General features: G+C 38.2%; 1 protein-coding gene across 8 annotated transcripts in view; it reads right to left on the bottom strand.

Moving 5' to 3' along the window:
* Positions 1–24930, bottom strand: part of Prrc2c (proline rich coiled-coil 2C) — a 70723-nt gene that overhangs the window by 31396 nt on the left and 14397 nt on the right. For 5 of the 8 annotated variants that reach the window (XM_036203040.1, XM_036203037.1, XM_036203043.1 and 2 more), the window contains exons 2-16: positions 22822–22987; positions 21523–21700; positions 19726–19835; positions 18742–18867; positions 16981–17201; positions 14102–14184; positions 13450–13583; positions 13283–13370; positions 10284–10428; positions 9505–9558; positions 8369–8933; positions 7386–7555; positions 6569–6824; positions 5537–5744; positions 1550–3805 (exon numbers count right to left, since the gene is read on the bottom strand). In XM_036203040.1, coding sequence (XP_036058933.1) covers positions 1550–3805; positions 5537–5744; positions 6569–6824; positions 7386–7555; positions 8369–8933; positions 9505–9558; positions 10284–10428; positions 13283–13370; positions 13450–13583; positions 14102–14184; positions 16981–17201; positions 18742–18867; positions 19726–19835; positions 21523–21700; positions 22822–22933 — 4706 coding nt within the window. In that variant the 5' untranslated portion in view covers positions 22934–22987. The remainder of the gene's footprint in view (positions 1–1549; positions 3806–5536; positions 5745–6568; positions 6825–7385; positions 7556–8368; positions 8934–9504; positions 9559–10283; positions 10429–13282; positions 13371–13449; positions 13584–14101; positions 14185–16980; positions 17202–18741; positions 18868–19725; positions 19836–21522; positions 21701–22821; positions 22988–24930) is intronic. The other 3 variants (XM_036203038.1, XM_036203042.1, XM_036203041.1) reach the window with 2 other exon arrangements.

Below are 24930 nucleotides of genomic sequence, written 5' to 3'. Positions count from 1 at the left end.
ACAGGATTTTAAAATAGCACTCTAAATGTTTGGCATATATACACCTTAGAGTTTTAGATACTGATGTAAACATATTAAAAACAACTTTAACAGGAAAACTCACTTCATAAGTCAAATACATTCCTAGTTTTTGTTCCCTGATATAACAATTCTCAGGTTTATTTTAGTAAGTTCCAAGATAAACACATAATATAAGGGCTTACTGATTAATTTTCTTATCAGTCCACACAATTTCTCAAGATAAAGGATTACTAAATGCCTGACATGACTCCCAACACTTGAAGAATGAATTATTTCTTCTAAATGGGCCCTTCAGAACTCTTGTCGCAACCACAACCATCCACTGGTATTTGTGTAAGTTTAAAGCTGCTGCTATCTACACAGCTCAAAAGTCAGATCAAAATTTTAAGTATTATTATTTGAAATTCGACCATCAAAGTGTTTGGTTTGCCTGTATTTATGTCTGTACATGTGTGCACTGCCCAAGGAGACCAGAAGAGGGGGTTGGAGGACCCCCCAGAACTGGAGTTACAGGGGCTTGTTAGCTATCTATCACATGGGTGCTAAGGTCCTCTGCAAGAGCTGTCAGAGCTCTTAACCACTAAGCAATCTCTCCATCCCCACACAAACCTGGGAAATTTTGCCTAAGGAATGCTTACTGTGTAGTACATGCTACAATATATCCCATACTCTGGTTTTTCTTCATATTCTTAATACTGAAACCAATATTAACATTTAACCAACATTTTCATATTTAAAAGAGAAGGGCAACCTTAGCATAGTTTTTAAAAATTTCCTTCCTTTTTTTCTTTTTCTTTTCTTTTTTTTTTAAAAGAAGCAGTCTAATCTCCCAGGTTGTCTTTGAACTATCTAGTCAAGGATGATCTTGAACTTGTGATTCCCTATCTCTACCTTTCCAAATGTTGAGATGACAGGTAAGTACCACCATGCCTGGTTTTATGTAGTTCTAGGTAAACGCTTCCACCAACTAATCTACTATATCCTCGATCCTGAAAACTCCTTAAAAATAAACAAATATCCAATGCCATGGGACTCATGTTGGCCACCCGAGCCAGGGTGGATAGGCAGGAATTTGCTTTCTGGGTCTCTCTAGTTGGATTATTTATTATAAAGTTCCAGAAGGGAATATATGTTGACAACTCAATAAGGACTTTTGAGCAAACAGCACAGAGTGCCAGGATACATGTCTGTAACATATTCAAGTCGTAGAACACCCTTTGAGAAATGAAAAGAGGAGAGCTACTCATTAGTGTCAGGAGCAATTAACAAATGAAGAAACTGCATGTTCCTTTCTCGCCATATTAGTACTTCCAAAGCTGCAGACACATTCCCAAGACAGCCTTTTTAGAACACTGAGGATCGCACACCTAAGTCCTGCCGCTCAAGCACCACCTTGGAGAACAGAAGTCAGCACTGGGGAGGACAATGTCTTGTTCCTCTACGTAACTAGCCCCTTAGGCAACTTCCAACCGCATCTCCTGCTTTTACTTTTGTAAAGGCAGTTTTAAATATTAAACACAGTACTCACCCTCTCTTTCCACTTTTTGATGGTGGGCCGTTTCTTCTTTCATTCCTAGGACCTGAGAAATTCCTTCCTGATTTGGGTGGGCCATTGTTGCCACGACGATTCTGTCGATCAACTCCAGGTCTCTGACTAGAAAAACTTCTCTTTGCTATTTCTCTTTTTGGAGGCAAAACATTCTCTCCAGCCTTTACAACTGCTTGTGAACTCACATCAGCATTTTTTTTTTCATCCCTTTCACGTCTCTCATTGAAATCACTACTTTCAGAAGCTGTTTCCCATTCCTCATTTGCCTGATCTGAAGAGTTCTGATTAGACAAATCTGGGGTCTTATTTCCAGATATGTCCCCAGGGGGATTGACTGGTTCTTGAACAACATTATTAACTGTGCCACTTGTAGGTGCCAGCACCTCAGTTGCTTTTGAAGCGGCCTCTCTCTCTCTCAGCCGTCGAAATCGAGGCGGCTTATCTTGCCTTGGTGGTCGGGTTGGACGCTGCCTTCGTGGCCTCTCTCTAGCTGGGTCGAATTTCCGCTCAAATTTTGGAGGTCGTCTATCTGCGGGTATAGGCATAAACTGCTCATGTCTTCTTGGTGGCTCTCCATCTTCAGGTTTTGGAGGTTCTGCTTGCCTTGGGTTCCACTGATTGTCCCGATAAGCAGGCCTTCTTAAGGTGGCAGGGCGTGATGGTCGGCCCCCGGGGTCCCTTCCACCTCGCCTGAATGTTCCTCCTCTACCTCTCCTTGTAGGCTCTCCTTTGGGAAGAAAACCTGGTTTTGATTTATCCTCATCTCTTACATAAGGTTTTTCTAATGGCCTATTATCTATTCGGACGTGATTTTCAGGCTTAAAAGACTGGGGCTTGATAGGTTTTTTGTTTTCAGGCCGTTCCTCTCTTTTGGGAAATTTGCCTTTGCTTAAACTATCCTTGTCACTTGCACTTTCATGAACCTCACTGTCTGTGTCAGTCTCTGAACCCCTCTGTCGCCTTCTTTTGGGAACAACCTCAAAATCGGAACTCTCACTCCGTGTTTCACTTTCTTCTCGTTGTCTGAGAGGTCCTGAAGGGCCATGCTCTGTCCTCGGCTTACTGTCTCTATACTGAGGATAATCACGAGTGTGCCCTCTACCACCTCTGCCACGACCCCCATAAGAGCCTCTGTAGCTTCGACCTCTGGAGTAATATTCTCCCCTGCCTCTGCCTCTGTAGCCCTGGTCTGGAAACCAATCTCTCTCTCTAGCTTCTTTCCAGTAGGTCCTAGGAGTTTGTAAAGGGGATTCTTTTTTAACTGTTGGTCTGGAATCCGGCCGAGGTCGTTCTGTTCCAACAAAGTCTTTGTGGATGACTTTCTCGGACTGCTTTTCTTCTTTGGCTGTTGGTGCTACAACATTTTGTTGGTCTCCAGTTTTAACTGGAGGCTCTACCTGGACACTAGCCACAGGTTCCAAAGGCTTCTCATTCTCTTGAGACGGCTTCTGAGCCAAAGCTGAAGGTTCTGTTGATGGTAGTTTCTCTGGTTCTGGCTGAACTGGTGTTGGAACCAATGGCTGTGCCTGAACTGGTGTTGGAGGTGGCAGAGGAAGAGGAAGCTCTTTCTTCTCCAGTTTTTCTGTTTTAACAACCTTTTCAGTGACCTTTTCAACCTTCTCACCTTCTTTCTCCTTCCTCTGCTCCCGCTCCTCTTTCATATCTCTAAGCACGGGTTTTTTAATGGGACCAGACCTTCTTACAGGCCTATCATTACTACTGTCTTCTCTTCTGTTGGAGCCTGGTCTTGGACCCCAACGAGTTTCTGATTTAGATTTGTATATTTTCTCTGGTTTAGGTCCTTCAGACGATCGCAGAAAGCCATCTTTTCTTGGCTTCTCCTCTGGCTTTTCTACAGTTTCTTTAGAATCAATACACCTGCTGGTAACCTTAGGAAGGCTGACAGAGGGCTCGTTTCTTTGCTCCTCTGCTTTTGGAGCATGGGTAGATCCATGGGAAACACTTCTTTTCCGGGCAGGTTGACTTTCTAGTGCCGAAATTCGCTCTTCTGGAGGAGTAGTTAAGCTCTTTTGTTCAATCACATCAAAACAAGCAGACTGATTATTTGTATCAGCATGGTGAGGTCTTATATCTTCCACTGATCTGCTTAAAAACTTTTGTCCTTCGGTTTCAGCTGAGTCTCTAGCAGCATCTGTTTTTGAATGAGTCTCCAGCTGACTATGTTCTATAGAATAACCAGCAGTAATTTGCTCACGGTCCAAAGCAGTTTCAGGCCTGTGATGATGAGAATTCAGAGGTATAACTAACAAAACAATCTTTCCCATGTGTACATATATCCCACCCCCCACAACATTATTCCCATAATTCTCCAATTTTAAATTATAAAGAATAAAGTACAAAACAATGAACCCTAACCATAAAGAACATTGTTATTCTCAAATAAAAAGTTTAGCAAGAAGAACACAGCATGTCTATAAAATTGAGAGAATATGATACACATACAGTATTACTCAGGGACAAGTAAGAAAAGACATTGGTAAACACTGTAACACAGATAAAAGTCTGAGCTAGTGGCAAAGACACCAACCAACTGTTCCGTCTCACTTAAAGGGTGCATTAAAGTAATCAAACTCATTCACGTAGAATACAGAATGAGGTTTAGAAGGCTCAAGGTAGTCTGAAATGTGGAGATGTTGTTCTAAAAATGGGGTCAAGTTTCAGTCATGCAATATGAAGCTCTATAGCTATGCTATAAAATGCTATAATTGCATACAGTGATACTTATAAAATGTACACTTATATAATGGGTGTTACAACCTCAATTTAACAACCAAAAAAAAATGTTCAGACCATGTAGATGTGAACTTCTGATGCACTAAGACAAATAATTTCCTAACTAATATACAAGAACAAGCCTAGTCTAGTTCATTATGAATAATCATACAACATTATCATTAAACTACACCCCATAAAAGAAAACCCAAGCCTCTGGTTGTAGATTATTAGAGTTCACCACCAATTGCTCCATTATAAACTATTATTTCTTTTTACCTGTGGTCTTACATAATTTCTCTAAGGACTGAAAATGTCTATCAATTCTTACTACTATAGGAATTTTATCACCCCACATGCCAGACTATATTAGGCAAACGTTTTTTATATATGATGTACTATAAAGAGTTATTTTAGCCAGGCAGTGGTGGCACATGCCTTTAACCCAGCACTCGGGAAGCAGAGGCAGGCAGATCTTAGTGAGTTTGAAGCCAGCCTGGGCCACAGAGTGAGTTCTAAGACAGGCTCCAAAGCTACACAGAGAAACCCTGTCTCGAAAAACCAAAAAGGTTGTTTTTAAAACATCTACTGGCCAGGCGGTGGTGGCGTACGTCTGTAATCCCAGCACTTGGGAGGCAGAGGCAGGTGGATCTCTGTGAGTTTGAGGCCAGCCTGGTCTACAAAGCGAGTTCCAGGACAGGCTCCAAAGCTACAGAGAAACCCTGTCTCAAAAAACAAAAACAAACAAACAAACAACCCCCCCCCAAAAAAAACCAACAAAAAACCCCCACAAAATTACAACAAAAAACCCCAAACATTTTCTAAGTTTAAGCATTGAATTCAGTCCAAAAAACTAATTTACAACTAGTTTGCCCTCATTGATTGTCCAAAGATAAAATGAAGCACATTAATAGGTTATCAGGTCCTAAATCAGAATTATCTTTAAAAAAAAAAAAAAAAAATTAGTGTGTGTGTGTGTGTGTGTGTTTATGTGTATGAGTGCACACATATGAACAGTGACAGAGATGGGAAGAGCTTGCTTGTGTCATGGTACATCTGTGGAAATCAGAAGACAATTTTTAGGAGTTGGTTCTCTAATTCCACCATATGGGTTCTAAGCATCAAACACTGGTCGTCAAGCTTAATGGCAAGTACCTTTGTCCCTGGAATGACCTTCAGAGATACTAAACACAAAATTCTAATAATCCTTTAATCATTTAAATAGTTTATTACCTTGCATCCCCAGGTTCGTCAGCTGACTTGGGAGTAGCTGCTTGCTGAGGCTCAGCATGATAGGGATCTGACCCCCACATCACTCGAGGCTCAGAAAGGGAAATTCCGTGATCTCTTGTAGATCGAGCTATATGCTCAAATGACTCAGAACTATTTGGTGACCCTTCCATCTGATCTCTTCTGATTAATGGCTTAGGAGGAATCATTCCTGTTAGAAAAGTTCATACACATAAAAGAGAATTATATAAAGTGAGAAAGAAACAAAACCATAATAAAAACATAGACTAATTGTTGTTTAAAATTGTTTAGTAAGAACAAAACCAAGGGGGGGGGAAACACAATAGGAGTCTACTTTACTTTAAAAGAAAAAAAATTATGTATGTTAAAAACAACTAACAGAAAAATAATGATCAGAATTATACCAAAAAGACAAGTTTTCCGAGAAAATTACTTCCTACAGCAATTTCATTCATCCTAGTTGTTCAATATCCTATTACCTTTTGGGTCCTGAGATTAAAGGTATCTGTCACCATGTTTTGAATCAGATACAATTTGTGATCAGCTTTTTAATCACTCCTAAAAGGTCCACAGTATCATTCTGATGATGGATTATCTGGCTCTATTTTAAGTAGATCTCAAAAAAAGGATAACTTACTTTTGGGTAACTTATAAAGAAATTCAAGAGTTGACGATAAATGGTGGAGGAACTCAAAAGGAAGGGATACATACGTAAATAAAATTCAAAAGCTGAAATATTTGGCAGAGTGAGAATACTAACAGTTTTTCGCAAGAATAATTTTCATCTCCAAAACTTACAATACATCTATGAAAGGAACAGAGCTAGCAGTTTGTTCTTGTCAAGACAGCTGGCACCAATGCCTGCACCAAAAACTCTAACTTTAGGATAAAGACCTAGAGTTCCTTGGTCCTAACAAATTCCTAATATTGAGGGAATTGTGATAAAAAGGGGTGACAGACAAAAACCCCTTAAATACTGTGAGTAAGCAATGTCACACTGTCACTATAACATACCAGGATGAATGGGTGGAATATCCATAGCAGGCCTCCCCGATATTATTCGAGGATCCATATAAGACTGCATCATGAGCCACCTTGGATCAAAACCCATAGAAGCCAAATGCTGAGGGTGGGGTTGCATTGGCTGATAAAGAGGTCTGTGTGGTGGAGGAGGGACCGAACCATTAGATGGCTGTGAAGGAACAGTCTGTGGATGTACACCTTGCTGCTGCTGCTGCTGCTGCTGCCACTGCTGCTGTTTCATCTGTTCCTAGAAAAGCAAAAATCACATGTTGAGGATTCTAGTTAAGATCAAATAAATTGTATTTGAAAACAATGGTGTTTTGTAATATTTAAAGACCAAGACAATTAGCACAGAGTTGGCAAAAGATTAAGTAAGTTATAGTACTTTCTTATAATGAACATAAGCAACTCATCATGTCCTAGAAGAAGAGGAGGTATACATGAATAAAAAAGGCATTACAGAGAAAGTCAAAGTAAAACCAATTCTCACAAGTGTATTTAAAAGAAAAAAAATTAAGGGAAGTTTCTATGCTTTATATGGTTTAGGTTTTGTTAAATTATCAGAAAACTGAACAATACATCTTTTTTTTTAAAGATTTATTTATTATGTATCAGCATGTATTCCTGCAGGCCAGAAGAAGGCACCAGATCTCATTACAGGTGGTTATGAGCCACCATGTGGTTGCTGGGTATTGAACTCAGAACCTCTGGAAGAGTAGTCAGTGCTCTTAACCTCTGAGCCATCTCTCCAGCCCAACATCTTTTCAATCACACAAAAGTGGTGAAGTATTTCTGGTTTTCCTATTACCTGCTGCCGCTGAAATCGTGGTGGCAATGATTTCTGAAACTGTTTGAAATAGCCCGATAATCCAGCAGGTCGGGGCTGAGAGCCGGACTCAGGTTCTGCTTCCTGCCCCACTTGTGTGGTCTCCTTCTCACTGCGACTGCTGTCCTGTCTAGTGAAAACTGCCTCCTCTTCTGCTCAAAGAAACAGTCAGAGATAATCCTATCAAACACATGCTCTTGTGAGAAAACGAAGCATAATATACTTTAAAGAGGAAAAAGCATTTCTCTCTAAACCTTCGTTTTGTAACCTAATATTGGAAACCACCACCAACAGACTATTAGATTATCAAAACAGATTCTCATAAAGCTGGACTGAACAGAGATCACAGATCCAAATCCTTCATTACACAAAAATATATTTACTTCACAGTAAACAATCAGGTCCTAATGTTTCACATTTATTTCAATAAATATTAATGTGATACTCAGTATTTACATGTTAAGAGCTACACGAACACCAAGTGACCTATATATATATATCAAAAAAGAGCAGAGTCAAGTGTAGCAGTGCACACCTTTCATCCTAGAACTCAGGACATAGAGGCCGATGGATTTCTGAGTTTGAGGTCAGCCGGGTCTACACAGGAATTTTCAGGCCAGCTAGAGCCACATGGTGAGACTCTGTCAAATCAAAACCCAATGTACCCCTGCCCCAAATACTGGACTAATGGATAGTGTGTAACAAAAATCAGTGCAACTGAACAAACATGAAGACCTCAGAGTGGATCACTAGTTATGCTGAAATAAACTTATTCACAAGGGGGTGACTAGTATTCACACTAAACCTCAGACATAAATGTTTTTCTATCCCAAGAAAAACCAGTTCCGTATATTCTAGAGAATGCCATGTCACACATACATGCAAAGACCTGCTTCCAATCTCCACCACTCCCCAACAAAGTAGAATAAGTTAATTAAATATAAAATGTAGGCCAAGCATCATACCTTTATCACAGTTGGTTTCACTTTCTTGTTTTTCTGTCACAGGTTCTAAAATGGGCTCTTGGGGTTCGACTTTCTCTTCTTTCTCCTTTTCCTTCAACTCAGCCTGTTTCTCCTCTTCTTTTACCCTTTGTAGTTCTTGCTCCTTTTCCCTCTGTTGTTCTAGCTCTTTCTCTTGCTGTCTTTCCTTCTCCATTTCTTTCTGTCTTTCCTGCTCCTTCTCCCGCTCCCGCTCGCGTTCCTGTTCCTTCTCTTTTTCAAGTTCTCTCTCCCGTTCCCTCTCCTTCTCTCTCTCCCTCTCTCTGAGTTCCTCTGGAGACGGATGTTTTTCTATGATACCCAGCTTTTCGTCCAGCTGTTTCAATTTCTCTGCACATGCTGCCTTCCTCTGCTCCTCCATTCTCCGCTCTTCCTCCTCACGCCGTTTGCGAGCACGCTCCACTGCTGCAGATATTTCAGACTGTTGTTTTCGTCTTTGCTTCCAGATTTCATCATTATCAGGTACTTGAGGCTTTGAAGGAAAAGGGCCTTGTCTTCCAGGTACTTGTCGATCTGGAGGTGGGGGATGCTGAAGTGGCAAGATATCAAAGACAAGAATTCAATTTTTGAAATTATTTGTTTTATATCTATTTGTGTATGCATGTGTGTACATATGGAGGTCAGAGAACAACCTGTGAGAATCAGCTCTCTTATTACTGCATTATATGGGTTCCCCAGAGTGAATGTTGCTATGATGGAGAACAAAGAAATGGAGCAGATGAGGCAAAATGATGAAGAAGTGGTATGTAGACAGCTTGTCTTTCTTAAATGCCACGAAGTAACGCTGTAGTAGGTGACAGGCCTGACTTCAGGGAACAAGCAAATGGCTGGACAAGCAAGGGCAGCAGGAAGAAAGACTGCTAGTGTGGAAGTGGCAGCTATCAGCTGAGCGCTTTTCATTCTTTAGTGAGAGGCACACTGTGCCTGTTAGATAAGCATGATGAAAAGAACTAGAAGTAAGACATGCCAAAGCCCCCGAGTGAACAATATACAACTGTTTAATCAAAGCTATCAACATAGACAGCACTGTTTCATTAAAAGAAAACTATAAATAAAACCATACACAGCATACCATACACCAACATTTATCTAAAACCTACCTGTTGTGCAAGCAACTTGGGAGGTGGTGGCAAGTGTGAAGAAGGTCCACGTTCCTGTAATGAGAACAAAAGATTGATCAAAGTCAATCAATCAGCCTTGTCCTCATTTTATAGTAAAAGCGTTATCAGTCACTGTAACACTACTTCTCACTGCCATTTCAGTAAGGTAAAAAGCAAACCACTGTGCAAATGGTGAAAATTTCCCTTTCCTTTCAAAGACTGCCTGCCTGCTCCTTTTAGCTTAGTGATTCGTATGTCCTTCCATCTGTTTTGTACAAATTCAAATATATGCTGCCCACAAAATAATCCCTAATTAAAAATTACGAATTTTCTTGAATATAACCCCTTTCAGTTTGCAATGTAACTATTGCTACATCAATTCATAGATGAGATCAAAATACACCTCTATTCTGACCTGAGTTGATTAACAAGACAAAAGTGAAGCCTCATTTTTGGCTTAATAATTTTAACTACTCTATCAATAATTCCAATTAACAGGCAATACAATCAGCAAAGGTTCAGGCTTATTCAAAAGGAAACACACAGTCCCAGTCAAGTACTGTGACATACGTCTATGTCTGACAGTTCAGCACCCATGAGGGCAGAGGCCAAGCTATAGGGTAAGACCTTGTTTCAAGTAAGCTGTAACATGAAACTACCACCAACATCCTACTCCTGCCTGCAGCCATATAACCTTTCCCAAGTCCCTCTAATTCTGAACTAAAATTAATTCATTTGAAGGATTGCTAATGACAAGGATCTGTATGGCCCCATCGAACCTGATTAAATGGAGGTCCCTTTCCATAAGGACTTTTTGCTACTGGAGGCTGAGTAGGTATCTGAGAAGATAATTTAGTGCCAGACGCTTCATCTACTTCTTTTCGGTTTTCTGTGTTTTCAGGTGGTTTTGAACTTTGATCCTCACTGAAGAATCAAAATGGAGAAGAAATCAAAACAGCTAAGTAGAATTACATCACAAGCAAATGACTTCTCTGTAGCACGAATCATAAAAGGTTTTATTAATAAAAACAAACCTGAACCCAGGTATAGGGGTGAATATTGGAAGATCAGAGAAGCAGAACAATCCACAGCTACCTCACCTTGCCAATTCCTCAGCTGATCCTGTTTCCTCAGAGTGGAAACTTCTGAGTCCTCATCTGAATGAATCTCAACTGAACTGTGCTGCTCAAAGGCCTAAAAACTTAACCAGCTCTAGTTCCTGGTCCTCATGCCTTATATACCTTTCTGCCATCACTCCCTGGGATTAAAGGCTCACTTTCTGGGATTAAAGTTGTGAGTTACCATGCTTGGCTGTTTCCATTGTGGCTTTAAACTCACAGAGATCCTCATGGATCCCAAGTGATAGGATTAAAGGCGTGTGTGCCACCATTTTCTGACCTCTATATTTAGTGGCTGTTCTGTTCTCTGACCCCAGATAAGTTTATTAGGGTGCACAATATTTTGGGGAACACATCACATTTCCCCTTTGTCTAAAATTTTTTAAAAAAGCTTATAACTAATACAAGAAAAACTACCCATTAAGTATATACAATATATAGTTAAGAATTATATTAACCATGTCTAGTCCAGCAACATTTGATAAACTCAGACAAAAAAATTTCATGACTTATCCTATTTAAAACAAGTAGTTCCTTTTTAAAAGTAGATTCAGTAATTGACCTTTTTATCTGATCATATCCACTTCTCTGTGTTGAAATGTTTTACGTGATTTCAGGAGAAGAAAGTGTATAAGCAATGAATGATAGGTCTGTGACTTAGTGATGTTAATTCATTCAATAATACACACTATGTTTCTGTAGTGGCTTGAGGACTAGTTAGTTCACATTATCAAGGGTTTACTAGCATAGCAGTACGGCAGCTGCTCAAACTAGATACTCATCAGTGATGCAAAAGACTCTAACATACCATTTTTTTCTCTTTCTGCCCTCTCAAAAAATATCACCTGAATATAAATAAGTGATATTGGACTATATTCTAATTTATTCTGGTTCAGTAAGGAAAATAAATCAAATTAGTATATCACGGACATCTCACAGATGATTGATCATGAAACTATAGCATATCACAATGCCATGGCTGAGAAAATTACCAACTGGGCATAGAGAAGCCTAATATTTTACTATACATTAACCCATACATTCCTTATTTGGATGCCCTTTAAGAATAATAAAGCAGGGGTTGGGGATTTAGCTCAGTGGTAGAGCACTTGCCTAGCAAGTGCAAGACCCTGGGTTCAGCCCTCAGCTCTGGACAAACAAACAAACAAACAAAGAGTAATAAAGCAAAGAGATAAATAAAGGCCCCAATTTTCCAAAGCTCTTAAAACAACAAACTAGCCACCAGATGGCGGTGGCACGTGCCTTTAATCCCAGTACTCCGGAGGCAGAGCTAGGAGGATCTCCGTGATTTCGAGGCCAGCCTGATTTACAGAGTGAGAGGCACCAAAATTACACAAAGAAACCTTGTCTCAAAAAACCAAACCAAACCAAAACCAAACAAAGAAAAAAACCCTAACAATTTTAAAGGTGCAGGGTTGGGGGGTGAGGGTGGAATCAAGACCTTTAAGCAACTAAGTAGTCTAAGAAATTGTCTCCAGTTTAATTTTTCATCTGAATCTGTCAAATGTTAATGGACTAGACATCATTAATGTAATTCTTGACTATATGTATTGTATATACTTATTGGATACTTTTTCTTATATTAGTTATAATCTTTTTTTAATTTTAGACAAAAAAGGGGAAATGTGGTGATACTGTGTTCTCAGACATATTGCGCACCCTAATAAACTTACCTGGGGTCAGAGACAGAACAGCTACAATATTAAACATAGAGGTTAGGCAGTGGTAGCACATGCCTTTCATCCTAGCATTCCAGAGGCAGAAATCCATCTGTTCAAGGATACAGCCAAGCATGGTGACTCACGCCTTTAATCCCAGGGAGTAAGGTAGAAAAAAGAAAGGTATATAAAGCGTGAGGACCAGAAACTAGAAGCATTGGCTGGTTAAGCATTTTGGCTGGTTAAGCTTTCAGGCTTTGGAGCATCACAGTTCAGCTGAAATTCATTCTGGATGAGGACTGAGACGCTTTCAGTCTGAGGAAACAGGATCAGCTGAGGAACTGGAGAGGCGAGGTAGCTGTGGCTTGTTCTGTTTCTCTTATCTTCCAGCATTCACCCAATAACTGGCTTCAGGTTTGATTTTATTAATAAGACCAGTTAAGATTCACGCTACATCTGCCCTCTGGAATTCCTCCATTGTGCTGTAAACCTTTATTTAAGGCCTCCTCCCTCCTTCAATAAACAGCAAAACAGCATTCTGCTGAGGTGAATAACCAACAAAAAAGAGAAATTGTCTCCAGTTCTGCCAGTAAAATGGTCCCAGATATTCATCTGCAGTTAGACACCAAGTATACAAACAACCTTTTGAAAATGTACCTTCTGAAGAAATATAAAATCTTAATTCCTTGATTAGCTGTACTGTATTAATTAGGCTTACTAATCACTCCCCTAGCTCACTAATACTCCAGGAGAAAAATGAAGAAATTTTATATATAACAAAAAACAAATGTCTATGAAGCATCATTGCAGAACAGACAACTATCAACAAAAATCACGATATCATTTTCCACATTCTCTCCATCCGTATTCTTCCTCCTCCACGCAATCTCTCTCTCCCCCTTTCTCTCCCAATAAAGCTCTAGAAAAGTTTAAAAAAAAAAAAAAAATCACACTGTCAACAGCAACACTGCCCCAGGTTACCTGCTGTTCTCCTTAGGACTACTACTTCCTTGCTCATCGTCATCACTGAAATTCAGCTGTTCTGTATAATCTACTTCCATCTGAGCACCTGTTAAACAGATGAAAATTTAGATGGGCCTTATAAACCACCAATCAGTTTAAAATGCTTAATAAATTTTGCTTCTTACCTGCCCATCCTTCATCAGCTTCAGCATCTAGGTTATCAAATTTATCAAGCTCCTTCAGTTCTGATGCACTAAGGATAGATGGGCGTTCAGGCTCAGAAGCCCATGAAGGAGGAGGACCTCTTCCTCGAAGGCCTCTAATGATTGGGAGGGCAGAGAAAAAAAATTCACTAATTATATTGAATTGAAAGTATTAAAATACTGGAATTTAGTTTCATTTCAATTCAACATTAGTGTTTTCTATAGTAAGATATACACTGGCCATGATATGACTATTATTATTATATAATTAGTAGCTTACAAAGTTCAAACACTTACTATTTGGTTTTTTTTTCCTTAAAAAAGGTAGCTAATGGGACTGGAGAGATGGCTCAGAGGTTAAGAGCATTGGCTGCTCTTACAGAGGTCCTGAGTTCAACTCCCAGCACACACATGCTAGCTCACAACCATCTATAATGAGATCTGATGCCCTCTTCTGGTCTGCAGGGACACATGCAAGCAGAACACTATACATAATAAATAAATAAATCTTTTTTAAAAAAGGTAGCTAATTACTAGCAAATGGCCTTTGAGAATAGAAAAATGAATACCCAATGTTCAAAAAAAAAATCTTAACATGCACATATCTCTTGTAGGCTTTTCTAAATAGTCTTACTTGTTTGTTTCAGATAAAGAAGGTGGGAACCTCATGGGACCATGTAGAGGAGGATATGCCATCCTTGGGTACTGTTGAAACATCTGTGAAGAAAACAAAAAAAATTAGTAACTTAGGATATACAAATCTTATAAAGATTTATTTATTTATTATGTATGCAGTGTTCTGCCTGCATGTATACTTAAATACTTATATGCCAGAAGAGAGCACCAGATCTCATTACAGATGATTGTGAGCCACCATGTGGTTGCTGAGAATTGAACTCAGGGCCTCTGGAAGAACAGTCAGTGCTCTTAACCTCTGAGCCATCTCTCCAGCCCTGAGTGGCTCTTAAAATGTAATGAAGTATGAATGATTAAGGCAAATGATATGAATAATTAACTTTGTCTGCTAATATAGACATCACTCATCTTCACTAACAAACCACCTCAGTAACGAATCACTTATAGGAACAATGATTGCTGAAAGTCTTTTGTTTTTAAGGCAGGAGTCTCACTAGGTAGCTGTGGTTGGCCTGGAACTAGCTATAAAACAGCTGTTTGCAAATTCAGAGATCAGCCTGCCTTAAAGACATATGCCCTTGCACCCCTCCAGCAAATTTTACCACAAAAGTATTAACTAGGGCATATGAAGAACCTCTGTATCTCATTAATATAATTATAGCTTATGTAATGACATAAAAACATTACAGAAATGGAAATTCCATACCAAAATTAGGGCAAGAGATGGGTAAAGGAATACCCTGAAAAACATTAAGCATGGTATAGAAAACAGGTTCTCAGCCACGTTACTACACAGATGACATAAATTAAGACCAGATAAAAGGTCAAGTTGATTTTTGTGGGATCTCAGCTTTGAAAAGGAAAGCTTTAAAAAGGGGGATTCATCCTATGATTTGGAAGGGGAAAGTCTCAAGTACTTACTCTTTTATCGACACACAAGCCAATCATGTAAATAATATCAATGGTGTATCTTAACTACTCTATGTGTATCCTGAACCAGATTAGCTTCTGCTAAAAAAAATGTCTTGACACAAAACAAAAATCTTTTTCCATTAGGAAAAAAAAGGGTTGTTTGTATGACCAAGCTTTTAAAGAAGGCATTCCTACTAAGTAGGGCTGAAATGAGGTCAAATTAAACACCAGATAAAGTTCAACTATGAACTTTGGAGGAAAATGGAGCAGAAAGGGGGGTGCACTTGTCTGCATCACACACCTATATTGAAAGGAATAAAAATAGGCAAAACTATCTTTAGTTTTATTTATTAGATCCTCCTTTTGATACTTCAGACATGATTAATTTTATGTGACTTTTCAGCTTAAAATTTGGAGTTTGTCATACATTAATAACAGAAACAATTCCTAAATTCTCAATATATACTGTGTTAAAAGGTGTGTGCTTGTGATAACTAGTGAAACTTTTTTTCAACAGGATCAGAGGCAACTGGTATTGAAGCCACCTCTTTCCTTTGCTTTGACATTCCAACATTCAAACCTGGAAGCTCCAAAATCTATACACAAAATCTGAAAGTGAGGAGGCGAGAGAGTATAATCATTTTTAAAGATCAGGTCAGTTTGTAAAGTTAGTTTTTTTTCTTTTTTTTAAATCAGATTCATCCTTCTTAGGATGTTCTTGTTCAGCACTGAGGAGACAAGGCCAGGGCCTCATGCACAATGAACTGTAACCCTCTACCTTTAGAAAATATTTATAGCAAGTCATTTCCCTCTGCTTCTCTAGAATGGTTAAAACATGACAGAGAGAAGAAATAGAGCACACTCAACTTAAGCAATTCAAAATATAAAACAATGAAAGAAAAAGTATAAAAGACAGATGTACCCACAGGTAACAAGATCTCTAACAAGAAATAGGAACTGATTCCAGAGAATCAATCATTGCCTGGATCCTAACAGTGACCTAATATTTAAGAATTCATTTTTTAATTTTAGCTCTTAATGTACTTTACCAGGTTGTCTCCTTTCAAAAATACAAAAAAAATCCACAAATGAAATATAGTATATAGAATTGCTTTAATAGCCTGAAATCGTGGATAATGGGCATTTATCACCATTTTTTTTTTTTTTTTGTAAAAATTAATTTAGGTAGGTGTAAGAGCATGTCTATAACCTCAGGATTCAGGAGCCTGAGATCAGACTCCTTTTGAAGCCTACTTGAATTTCATACAAATCTCGTCTCAAAAACAAGACCATACGATAGAATTAAAAAATTAGAGGACTGGAGAGAGGGCTCAGAGGTTAAGAGCACTGACTGCTCTTCCAGAGGTCCTGAGTTCAATTCCTAGCAACCACATGTTGGCTCACAACCACCTGTAATGAGATCTGGTGCCCTCTTCTGTATACATAATAAATAAATAAATCTTAAAAAAAAAAAAAAAAAAAAAAAAACTTAATTAGAACTTAAACGGTTTTTAACTTTTTTCCCTAGCTATGAACTATTGTTTGGGCAATTTGGCAAATCCCATGAGCCTCCTCTCCAAAAAAAGTTTTAAATCCATAAACCAAAGTACACACTGATATAAAGTATTACAGTAAAATTCTATTTCTATAACAAATAAAAGCTGTGATATGGCAATTAATATACGTGTTTCTTCTGTATGTGTGTTTTGATGTAGGGTCTCACTATGTAGCCCTGGCTGTCATGGAACTCATGTAGACTATGCTGGCTTCAAACACAGTGTTCTACCTGCTTTTGCCTCCTAAGTGCAGGGAATTAAAGGTGTAGGTCACCAAGTCTGGTGATATATCCTTCTTTATTGACCCATAAATCCAATGCTGAGTGTAATGTCCTGTGATTTGTTAATGATAAAGCTACCTGTGCAGCCAATACACGTGATTTGCTTACTTTACTATAGCAATACTCACATATGAAGGCATCATAGCTCTATACTGAGAAGCAAGGGCAGCCTGTTGTCCATTGAGCTTGGCCTGTGGAGGACCACAAGCTATCCTCTTTTCCACCACTTTCAGAATATCATTTTGTTCTGATGTTATAGCAGTGCTTTCATCCTGGCCAAGTTGCTTTTCATCCTGATCAGAGGAAGGTGAGCTGGTAGACTTGCCACCATCTCTCCAACAAGCAACATCTGGTACGGAGAGAAAAAAGAAAACATTTAGTAACATAACAGTGACACCAACCAACCTATGCCCATTTCAAGGAAATGTCATCAAATAAATGCAGTAAAGAGGAGGGGGAGAAATGCAGTGTGGGTCTGCAGTATAGAGTCATGGCTTCCAAAGCAGAAAAGTTGTAACTCAGGCTGCCGCGACTAGCCAACAGAGGAAGGCTATTAGAACCTCTGAGCTGTATCAGTATTTCTGTAGAGGTTAAAATAAATAAATAAATAAATCACTGCTCTCATTTGCTCTACAGCCAGATAGTCATAGAGGGAAGCAAGGTGAGGTGCAGCCCAGAAGAGTTGATGGAGATGCTCACATCCATTTACCTTCCATCAACTATTACTAGTTACACAGGCCCAGGTGAGAGATTCAGTGAAATTATCTTGTTCAAATCCTCAGCCAAGTAAAACCACTGTGTGCTTTTAAGGGAACCACGAACAGATTATTAAAAGAGATAAACAGTTCCCGTTCGAGAAAAAAGTCCAATCTTTTACATCAGTCTTTTTATCACTTATTTTGGGGAAGACATGTCATGAGCAGTACCAGCAAAGGGGCTGTGAGAGAACCCCTTAGTCATAACTTCTAACCAGGCTTCTTTTGGATTCCTAGCCTTCAGAAACATTGTTGGGTTCAGTCTGTTCACTCACACTGCCATAGTTATTAGGAGGCAATAAGTAACTTTTAGGTCAAAACTTAATCGAAAGCAGAAATAATGGAGCTGACACAAGTTCTAGTATGAATTAATTGATTACATTATGAAGGTTAAAAAATAAAAGTAGATGATATATTCAGGTTTCACAAGAACTAGGTCTAAAATGTAAAATACAACGTAACATTAAAAATATAAACCTATAAAATTTTTGCCAGAGTAACCTCATGAATATAGTGTCTGTTAAAATCTGTAGTGATAACATTTACATGTCTCTCAAACATTTCATATTTCTAGTTTTAGTTTCTGCTTTATAATGTACATAAAGTATCCTTCACTATCCAAAATAATTTATTTCCTCAGTTTGAATTCAGAAATCAAGAAACCGTGGAATACAAACAGTAAAGAAATGGAATGATCTTATACAACAGAGAAACATGCTTAAAAACTTGTTACTGTAAAAAGATCAAATATATGGCTAGGCACAGTAGCATATGCCTATAAACCTAGACCTTGGAAGGCTGAGGTAGATGCATGCACTCCAAGAGGGCAAATGGTAAAAAAAGACAAGGACAAAAGGATAAGATATTATTTGCACACAAGATACCTGGACATCTGAGAAATTTTGATTTATTAAATTAAGTATAATACATTTCCAACAATTTCTAAAATAACAGTGTAGGTACTACTGTTGGTCCCAAACCCCAGTGTTTTAAGTAAATACAGCATTAGTCTACTAGGAAAGTGTCACACACACACACACACACACACACACACACACACACACACACACACACACACGCCCAAGCATCCACGAGGTGATATTCCAAGATAAAAAAGATAGAAAGCATTCTCACTTGGTGGCCGTAAACTGGGGCCAGGTCCATAGTTTTCATCATTTGCTTCTTTTTCTTTCTTTTCCTGATCTCCAGCTGCCTGCAGACTAGGAAATTCCTGCTGAAATTGACTGTTCACTTGGATTCCTACATTTTTTTTTTTTAAATAAAAAAATTAAGGTAACTTTTACAATGAAGATAATTCCAGCAACCCTCCCACGATAGCTCTTGCTTCTTTCTGATTAAATTCCAATGACTGCTTATATTAATAAAACTATTTAACTGCACCATAGCCTTTGAAAAGTTAATGAACAGCCATGAAAAGACAAAACTCTAGAGAGGAAGGGGCCAGATATATAGAGAGGACTAACGGAGGTTGAACAGGCAAGTGAAATGTTACTGTTTTATTTTGTTCTGACTTCTCCTACTCAAGTCCAACTTCTTTGCTAAAAGCTTTTAATAATTAGTTTAAATTGTATTATTGAAATAGACTTTCCAGCTAAAGATCACCAAGTCCCAAGCAAGGCTAAGATGCTTTCATTTCATTTACTACTTTAATTTATCACTAAATAACTAAGGGCATCTCACTACTAGCTTACATACTTGTTCATTTCTATAAGGAGTATGATAGCTACTACTGTGCTTTTATGACCATTCTCTAATTTTTCAACACCTAGAAGTCCTGACAGGGTATGTAAAAAAGTGTGGGACATTTAGGGAATACAATGTCTATATACAACATACTTGTATTCATCAGTGTTGAGGGTAAAACCCATGTCTTTTGAGCCGTGTCTTGATACTTAAATTTTTTTTAAAAGGTAAAGGATAACTTACAGCTCTCCTTAGATCATATATGACTTTTGACAAAGAAATTTAATTAGCCTAATAGAGTTTATAAGGCTATGAATATATCTCTTTGACAACGCTTTCTACATTAATGAACTCCTACATGGCTGTTCACTAACCATCAAACCTAACCAGATACCCCAGCTAATGTCCACTTACCATCTCCTTGCCCACCTTGCTTGTTACTGGCCCATGATTTGGGAGCAGGTGCTACTTCTGGGGGAGCTGCAACCCCAGGTTTTGGTTGTGCTGGTGACACTTCTGGTGCTCTTTAAAAAAATATTAATCCATTATTTCAGATATTACATGTTAAATATTTTAATGCATGTAAATTAAGTGTGCTAATTTTGGCTACAAGTTTAACACTTATAGATTACAGCAGCATCTCTCATAAATGGTTTGCCCTTGTGTCATTCATTACCTTTAAAGTTAATGGCTGTTTTCTTCCATTCATCTCTACTTTTGAATAACCAACCCAGCCTGACAGCTCTGCTTATTTTCCATTTTGTTCAAGAAATACTCATATTTCTTTAGCCACCAACACAATGTTTCAAAGAAATACATATAAACAGAAACGTAAGTATATGTAGACATACAGTTTAGGTTGGGATAATTAGGAGTGAAGGCTAGGGAAACTCTATTGATAGTTGATAGATCCGTCACTGCATTACAATTCAAATGTAATAGCAATCTGTCTGATCCATTCTCATGAATAAACCTGATTAAAAATAGTCCATAATTTTATTCAGTCCTTGTAATATGGCAATATTTAAAAATGAAAAAAGGGCAATTCAAGAGACTAAAGATGCCAGTATTATTTTTAGTACACCCAGCCCTAGCTTACTTGTTACCATAAAATAATTCCACAACTAACTAAGTTTCGGCAAAGGTGGCCAAATATACTACATAAATTAAGCAGAAATATGGAAATTTGATAAGATCTATGCAAACAAAGCAATGTAAATCCTATCAACTCCTCAATAACTTATTCAAGTTTTAAAAATTACTATTTAGCTCAGCTAATAAACTGGCACAAATCTTGACAAAATATTTACTGAATGATTAAGGTAGATAGTACTAATTCTTGTTTTTCACTTAATAGATTATGCTTGAGCACCTAGGATACACTGAGCAGTTTTAATGCTAGAGACAGAATTCTTTAGCACCTTGCAACTTAGGCAACAGAACCAATTTTTTTTTTAATTTTTCTTTTCTTAATTTCTTTCAGAATCAGTTTTTACTATTAGAAAGAGAATGCTTGATGTGAAGAGGGTGGGAGAGGAGGGAGTGTGGTGCAGACTATGAGATGTAAGTAAACTTGCTGATTAGCTACTATGTCATCTGTTCTGTTGACAATCCCACTAGACTCCAAGAGCCTAAAGACTGTAATGCTTTCATTATAGTTGTATGTCTACTATATATTTACAGACAGACAGACAGAGAGAGAGAGAGAGAGAGAGAGAGAGAGAGAGAGAATCCTTTTTTTCTAATAGTGTTTCTCTTTGTAGTTCTGGCTGTCATGGAATTCACTCTGTAAACCATACTGGGCTGGAACTCATAGACCTGCATGTCTTTGCCTCCCAGAGTGCTAGAATCAAAGGCATGGACCACTACCACCTAGCCTTTTTAACTCTCAGAATTAATCTAAGTTCGCAGTAGATGTGGCAGGGCTCATAAATTTGTTCCTAGGATGTTTTACGTTCATTTTTCATGTTGTTGCTAAGTAGTGTTAAGAAGTCCCAAGATTTTAACATTCTTAGATAGGAGGCATCAGATGAGCATGAAAGAGCAAGCCGACTTGTTTTTTTCATCTGATGAAAGATCTCTCTGAATCTTAATTTTGTCATACAGTGTTTTTATATGTGTTATACACAGAACTGTCAGCACACAGCAGTTACTGACACAGAAGTTTCCTATAAAGAAATAAGTGTTCTTTTCTAATGGATTTTGACTCACTTTTCTTCTTCATGCTGCTCTTGTTTTGATGCCCATCCTGTGCCGTCCTTCGGCACAATATTCACATTAGGATCGTTGCCTTTGTTCTCTGCTTTGAGACTTGGAAGGTTAGCAGGTGGAGGCATCCGCCGGGAAATACCAACTTTTCCAAGACTTTGTAATCCATGTCGAGCTGCAACTAAAGTATCAGTAACATCAATTTTCTTAGAACATCTACTGTAGTATCTACCCATTTTATCCTTCAACTATAGAGGCACAGGAACCAATGGAATCCCTGAATAGTCCTTAATCTTAAAGTTAAGTTCCATAAACTCAGTTTGTACATCTGTAATGTAAATTGAAGGTAAAAAATAAATTAGCCACTCAATAGATAAGCTATCTTGCGAACTAAGCAAGACCTGTCTCAAAAAACACCACACTAAGCCACCCAAACCAACCCTCATTTCTAAAATTGCACCACTATATACTATGGGCCTGGCGGGGGCTGTTGTGTGCAACAATGCTACTTTTAGAATGTTCCAGGCAACTTGTTCTAAACTTAAAAATGTTGAGAAAAAGCTCAAAGTGGTAGCACACATCTTTTAACTCTGCAATTTGGGAAGTAGAGGCAGGGAAATAGCTCCAGGTTGGAGGCTGGCCTGTTCTAAGCCAGATAGAGTTACACAGCAAGAAGACCTTGTCTCAACACCCCCAATCCCAAACAAACAAAACCCACAAACAAAAGACTATTCCAGAATAAATTATATTCAAATACTGAAAGTGTTCCCTCCACTTTGCCCTGTAGTTTCATCTGACTTTTCTTCCCTGTAGCTAAACAGAGTATACATGACTCTGTGTCTTTCAATATGGTTTCTTTTCTCTAGCCAGAAGGGAGACTAAAGTATGTATAAATGGTTCTGTGAGGGGCTGGGGAGATGGCTCAGGGGTTAAGAACACTGGCTGTTCAATTCTAAGCATCCATGTTTGGCATTTGGTAGCTCACAACCATATGTAACCAGCTCCAGCAGATACATCATTATCTTTTCTGACCTCAGCAGTCACCTGCACTCATGTCCACATATCCACACGAAGACACACACACCTACTTATAACTAAAAAATAGGAACAATTCTCCCAAAGGGTCTATGAAAGTGCAAATTTTTAATGGTAAAATATTTAATTCATTTTCCTTGAAAAGTATGTGAATACATATTAAGGCCAATATAAATGGGCTTGCCCTAACCTTTAATCAAAAGCAGCAGATGCAGTGCCATCTACATTAACAAATCTATGAACATAAATGCTACTGGATCTACTCACCTGTAGTCTTCTGAGTTTCTAAGGATTTTCCTTTGTAAGTATTAAACAAACTGAGTGTTGCATACTTTTTCCCATCCTTTGCTTTTGTGCTCTGGCCTGACTTCTCCGACATTTCGGTGGAAACTCATCGAGTCCAAAACCTCCTGCCACACCCCTTAAAAGTACTCTGTGATATATGCAAGAAAGAAAAATAAGAGGAAATTTTTAGTATTTGCAGACTAAAAAGTTTAATAAATTTACATCTCAGGATCTTTTTAAAAAGATAGGTATTGAAGGAGATATTTATCTTCAATACATATGCCAATATTTTCATGACTTCATTAATACAGGCCAATATTAGCTAAAATAAAACTATTATGCACTTGACAAATACATTATTTATAACTGCTTCTAACTGTTAAATGGTATCCCAGAGGATAAAGGCTATAATCCTAAGATGAATACTTCAGATATGATGAACCTAGCAGACTGTCTACTCAATAAAGACACAAGAATTTAACTTAAGTTTTGAAATGACTGGCATATAAGACCACTAGACGGAATTCATGATAAAAGGAGAAATAGACAAATTATTTCTCATATAACTTCCTTTCAATTTAAAGAGATAATGTTCATGTGTGTGTCCTAGAGAGGTTGGTTAAGGTGAAAGCAAGGCGGGGTTGGCCAATAAATAGTTCACAATGGTTCACAACAGAAACTATTAATAGCTTAAAAACTACAGAATAAGAGCTAAGGACAGTACAATTTTCTACACACACACTTTAAAAACCCATAAGGTATCTATCAGCCACGTGACATACAAGGTTTTTTGTTTGCTTGTTCGGTAGTTCTCTAAGAATCGGACCCAATACCTTATACAATATGCTAGGCAAATGTTCTACCATTGGAACTACCTACAACCCCAGCCCTCCAGATACATTAAATTAACCATTATCTACTTGTCCTTTGATAGTCTGACTTACCTGTCATCAAAAAGAACTACATGTACAACTTGAGTGCTGCCTGTCTTGCTATCTACCTACCTACACAAATATGTTCAATTAATCTCAACAGTGTTAATAATAATGAGGATTTTAAAAGGGAGGTATACATCCAGGCATGGTAGCCCAAACCTTTAATTCTAGCACTGTGAGGAGGAAAACAGGTTGATTCCTGGCCAGCCTGGTCTACATAGAGTTCCAGGCCATCCATGGTGATACACTGGGACCCTGCATCAAAAGGTGCTGGAGCTGGAGTGGGGAGATATGTATGTACTTAAACAATCTAACCCACCGGCAAATTTTCAGTTTCATGATACAGCAAGAATTATGTTCAGTGACAAGGAGGAACAAATATATTAAGACTCATTATGAATAGGCACATTTACACTGATTCTCAACTCTTGATATAATACATTAGTGTTACCTAGACACTAAAATTATTCTAATACAGGAGCGAGAAGCTAAGCAGCAATGTGCAGTTCTAAAGTTTCTCAAGTGATTCTAATGTGTAAACAGCCTTAATCACTTTATCTTTTCTCTCACCCCAAATTAAGGTCTATTCTTCCTACTGTGGGGTATTCATTACTCATCTCTATAAGGAAGCTCATCAAAATACTAATTGATAATTCAAAATTACGTACTACTGAAGAATGCATCCCATATTTTTTCTCTTTTGAGAACATTTAACTGTACTTAGAATATAGGGACATTTTAGGAGGGTGTTTTGTCCAGCTTAAGAAAATAAGTCGAAAAATGAAATTGGAGAATACAAATACCTAAACATATAAAACAGAACTCAACATAAGAAACCCAAATATTAAGTCTATGAACAGAATTCACCAAGCAATAAAGCCAGTGAGCAAATGTACTAAAATGTTCAATTCAGTAAGTCAGGCATGGCTGGAGCATGCTTGTAATCCCTGCATCTCAGAGTGGGCTCACTCAGGTGTTCTAAGCCAGCCTGAGTGGAGTTCCAATGCTGACAGTGTGTACATACATAAACTACCAAGTGAAGCTTCCTCATTCCAGATGTTTACAGTAAGACACCACTTGCCTAGAGACATCCTATGAGATTAGCTAATCTTCCCTGCATAAAAGTGCTGAGGCTCCAGCTGGTGCTACTCCATCA

The sequence above is a fragment of the Onychomys torridus genome, chromosome 11 (genome assembly GCF_903995425.1).
Source record: "Onychomys torridus chromosome 11, mOncTor1.1, whole genome shotgun sequence".
Classification (NCBI taxonomy): Eukaryota; Metazoa; Chordata; class Mammalia; order Rodentia; family Cricetidae; genus Onychomys; species Onychomys torridus.
Note: the sequence above shows the minus strand (reverse complement) of the source record. Positions and strands in the feature narration are given on the sequence as shown.